Source organism: Pollachius pollachius (assembly GCF_949987615.1).
Source record: "Pollachius pollachius genome assembly, chromosome: 12".
NCBI classification, from domain to species: Eukaryota; Metazoa; Chordata; class Actinopteri; order Gadiformes; family Gadidae; genus Pollachius; species Pollachius pollachius.
In genome coordinates this window covers 21082918-21087917 of record NC_136945.1, presented here as the reverse complement: position 1 = coordinate 21087917, position 5000 = coordinate 21082918, and the positions used below count along the sequence as shown (strand labels likewise).

Genomic DNA, 5000 nt, shown 5'->3' with positions numbered 1-5000 from the left:
ATTTGGCTGGCTCCCCCGTTCAGCCAGCCAGCTTCCCTCATCCTTTCTGGCGCGGCGTCGTGCTAATTAATGAATCCAGATGGTTTCCTCTGGGGACCAGTCCTACCTGGAAGTTCCAGCTCAGAATAAATTAGTATTAAGCACCTAACGACGTTGATGTTTTTTGTGCACGCAAGCCCATCTGAAGTTCCAGGTGTTTGAAGGGAGCACAATATTGCTGTTCACAGTCAAAGTGGGCGTCTGGAGTCGAACGCTGTCTGCAGACTGTGGATGCCGCGCAGGCAGGCGGTAAGAAATCAGCAAAACAACCAAGTAAAAAATAAAAAAAAGACTTAATCTTCTCTAAGACTTGAGGAGCGTAGCTATGGAACCACGTGTGGGAAGGTATCCTCGCTGCCTATTGTGGACACAGATGTGTTCTCTGTATCTTGTTTGTCGTCGTTATTCTCATTTCCATTTTGTATCCCTTTGTAAGCCTTATTAATGTCTGATACTTCGAGCCTGGGAACCAGACGAATCTGTAAGCCTCTGTTTTGTTTGCTCTGGCAGATGGTCTGGCCCCCTTCTTGCTCAGACACATTTCCAGCAGACCTGCCCCCGGTCTGCCCAATCACAGCCGTTTATCTAATATCAGGCGGGTTTGATAACCCAGTAGATAACCAAGATGGCTGGAGCTGATCTAGAACATTCTGTTAATCCGCGACCGCAACGGTATTAGAAGATCTGGACGGTGTAATTTCCCTAAAATTAAATTAAACAACCGCACCAAGAGCTAGTGTGGAGAAGAAAGATATGTTTGTTTAACGAAATATTTGGTAAAAGTTGAATTTACCAACGCAGCTCTCAGAGCTGAGTCAAACCTTGTGTTGCTCTGATTGGCTGTTGGTCTATCCAATCACATCCTGAGGCATTCTATGCCTGTGGCTAACACCTCTTGGATGAACTGAGAGGTTCCAGACTGAGACGCATTTGTGAATGGGTTGGGCTGCTGTACTTCAGCTGTCACACCTCGAGTCATTTCCCGTCTCAGATAAATCAAGTTTGTCTCACTTAATCTTATCTTATCTTATATTGTTTTATATCTGTGTTATTTATCCAGGGGAGGTTGACAAAGAGTATCCCCAAGTCCCCAGGAGTTGTCCCCCCACTGTCCTTCAGAGGAGACGTTTACCGGACGTCCCGTCTCCCTGCAGTCCGTTAGGACCCCCTGGCCCTCATCGCCAGAGTATAGGGTGCTAATCCTGGCCCTGGTGCCGACAGGGTGCCCTTATCGTTCCCTGGGCCCCTCTAATTGTATGAATTAATTCCTCGCCTCCTCACTGTGATGGCCAGCGTGTGATGAGCATTCCGGTGCAAACTGGCTGCCTGACGTCAACCAGGGCGTCGCTACACAAGAACACGCTGCGCGCTGTACACCCGATACGTGAAGTAGGAATAATGACCGCGTTCTCATTAGGCAAGTGTTCAGGGAATGTGTCGCAGGAAATGCCCCCTTCTCCTCCCTGGAATTCAAAACTCGTTTTGTGGACTTAATAGGGGGGATGTCTATCTGTGTGCCGGTGTTGATGTCCAGTAGGATAATGTGTGTTTTAGTTGTTATTCTTGCGCTGATGAGGTGAAGTTAGTCTGGCTCTGGTAAACTCAGTATGCTTGGTGGCTGTGTTTATGTGTGTTAGTCTGTGTGTGTGTCTGTGTGTGTTTCTGTGTGTGCATGTGCGTGTGTGTGTACGTGTGTGTGTGTGTGTGTGTGTGTGATCTTAATGAGTGTGTTCCTGTTGGTGAGGACACACATGTGGGAACGCAGCAGATGGTGCTGAGAGTTTAACAAGACCTCTTGTTTTAGGATCAGGGAGGAGACAGGGCTCGGCGGCTTTTAATGTTCCCGTGGAAAAAACGCAAACTTGGAACAAGTGAGCGGATGTACAATGCATACCTCGACGACCAACTGCTTTTGCTGTCGACGGATTGTCTTGGGCATGTGATTTTAACGAATAAGCACCTAAATGTTACTTAAATGTTATTACCAAATCGTCAAAAAGTTAAAGCAGTTGGTCGTCGTAGTATTAATTCTACATTCGCTAACTTGGAGCTGCTTTTACTGTTGACGATTTGGTTTTGGGCATGGTATTCAAACGATACTGCTGTTACTCTCCATTATCACTGTGTGTGTGTGTGTGTGTGTGTGTGTGTGTGTGTGTGTGTGTGTGTGTGTGTGTGTGTGTGTGTGTGTGTGTGTGTGTGTGTGTGTGTGTGCGTGCGTGTGATGTCACACACCTTGGTTTGGAAGCGTTTGAAATACAACGAAGCAAAGATAGACGTTAGTGTCAGTCACCAGGAGTCGGTTCCTTTCCCCTGCTGGGTCACATGTTCTGATCTCTCCTGACTCAGTCGTGACCCATCATGAATAAATTAGGTGATGGATGAGGCTGTACTCTGGTGACGCTACAGATTGTATGTTTAAATACTTTAATGTCTTTACTTTGAATTCATGTCGAGAGTACCTTGTCTGATGTGGTGCGCCATGACACTTAGACAGATGGGGTAACCCTCCACACCCACACCCACACACACACACACACACACGCACACAAACATACATATACACACACACACACACACACACACTAATATGTAATGAAAGAAAAAGCCCAAAAAATATCGGCCCATCTACCAGTAAAATAAGCTACAAATTCTGATAGATTCAATATATCGCTGGATCTACACATCAGTCTCCCATAGATCAGCGCACACGCACACACACAGATATTACTATTTCTCATTTTGCAGGCTGTGACTTTCACAGCTAATCCAAAACAGCAACAGCACATGTAAAACGTAAAGGAAACGTGTGTTCCACTGGGGATCCCCACAGTGTGATGTTAGCCTGCTGTTAGCGTGCCGTCGTTGACATCAGTCGTCATAGCTACGTGCTGCACTCACCCTCGCACACGCCATTCCGGGACTGGTAGCCAGCGGAGCAGGAAAGCTGGCGCTCGCACACATGTGACCCCACCGTGTTCACGCATCGCTCGCCCAAGCCACAGCTGTGCACGCCGCTCACACACTCGTCCACATCTGGACGGGGAGAGAGGACTCTTAGTGAGTGTTGAAGTGTGTGCGTGTGTGTGTGTGTGTGTATTTACAGTATGTGTGCGCTCACGCGTGTGTATATGTGTGCGTGTGTGTGGTGTGAATGTATGTGGTGTGAATGTACTATGCACGTACATATGCATAGTGTGTGTGTGTGTGTGTGTGTGTGTGTGTGTGTGTGTGTGTGTGTGTGTGTGTTCGTGTGCGTGTAAAAACAGCATTAGCGAAAGAGAGGATTCGATGGAAAAAGCAAGAAAAAAAGTAACGGAAAGAGAGAGAGAAAGAGAACGCTAGGGAGGGCGAGAGACAATGATGGAACGAGAGGGAGAGGAAGAGTGAGTGAGCGAAAAAAGAGGACGCGAGGAGGAAGAGAGAGGAAAAGAAAAACAAGAGCGAGGTGAACGGACTAACGGGCCGGATCAGAGTCAGACCCTACAGGATTCAGGTCGATTCAGTCCCGTCACCCCCTGCCTCCCCCATCTTCCCCCTGTCTCCCCCGTTCCTCAGGGGTGTCTGCTCCTTGTCTGTCCCCCTCATCCCGGCCTGAATGGGGGGGGGGGGGGGGGTTGGTTCAGCCCCAGCAGATGAGTGCAGGCGAATAAACAACCGCCAAGAAGGGCACAAGGAAGCCATTCTTACAGCAGGGCCGCGGGGATAAAGGGGGCCGGAGGGGGGGATTTCATGACCGACCGCATGGCTGATGCACGCACTGTTGCATTCTGGGTCGTGTGTGATTACGGAATCGTAGTTTCACAACACAGGTGTATTTCAGTTTGTTTTCATGCCATGGCCTCGGACAAGGCTGGCATACATCCAATTCTAAATAAAAAATACCGGAAGGCAGAAAATATGTTTGGGGAATATTGTATGAAGCGTTGTTTGATTTGGTGCGATAGCAGACTTAGGTCATTGATTGTTCCGCTGCTGTGATCTCAGAAAAACTCTGAAAGCCAAATGAAACGCCTGTGACCGCGATATGAATGGCCACTGTGTGAATGGGAAAGCGTAAAGCAGACGCGTGTAGAAATGTTATCGTTCAAACAGAGGTCTGCCGGGGTAAACACCAAGCGTTGATTTATAACATTAGTGGACTCCAGCCCTGAGACAATGGGTTCCAGAGCTGGTGTTTATCACCGCGTTTCGTTCTGTTATCACCGGCCACAGCGAGGCCTGCACACACGGTAGGAGAATGGGGAAACATGTGTGCATGGTGCAATTTGTGTATGTGTTTGGCATATCTGTGGGGTGTGTGCATGTGAGAGCGTGTGTGTTTGTGTGACTGTGTCTCGCGATGTGTACGTGAGCATGTGTGCGAGTGTGTGGTTGTGTGAGTGTGTGTTTGTGTGAGAGTGTGCGTCGCGATGTGTATGTGTGCGAGCGTGTGTTTGTGTATGTGATGTGTGTGTCTGCATATTCATGAGTGTGAGTGAGCCCCACTTATGTCGGTAAGCTCCCTGCATGATTCGCCTTTTATCCACCTCTGGATATCCCTCTTAAACAAGGTGTGTTGGCCACGCTGAGACGGGGACTCTGAGAGCGATCTGCACGAGGGCAACGTTCGTTGAAAGAGCAATGGAAGACCGAGGGGAAGGAACATCCACATGTTCCCTCGTCTTTTGAAGTTCTGCGCCCGCGGGTGGAGTGAATGGCACGGTAAAAACACCTTCACTGCATTCATCAAAGACTCACAGATCCAGTGTGAGGCTCCACAAGAACACCTCCTGCCTGAGAAACCATCTCTTACTTCGCTTTCTTTTCTTCTTTACCAGGTTCAGGGTATTAAAAAGCAAAAGTCCACCCCAGGATTTTGAGATATCTGGAATTGCTCATCAGTGCAGCTCTGTATATGTATGACTGATGAGTTAAGTCAGCTGGCTCAGGGCACGGTTGGAGAAAAAACAAGGCACGGA

At 48.4% G+C, this 5000-nt stretch overlaps 1 protein-coding gene across 1 annotated transcript in view; it reads right to left on the bottom strand.

Moving 5' to 3' along the window:
- Positions 1–5000, bottom strand: part of fbln2 (fibulin 2) — a 55664-nt gene that overhangs the window by 14772 nt on the left and 35892 nt on the right. The window contains exon 9 of the mRNA XM_079748174.1: positions 2941–3075. Within this exon, the coding sequence (XP_079604300.1) occupies positions 2941–3075 (135 nt within the window). The remainder of the gene's footprint in view (positions 1–2940; positions 3076–5000) is intronic.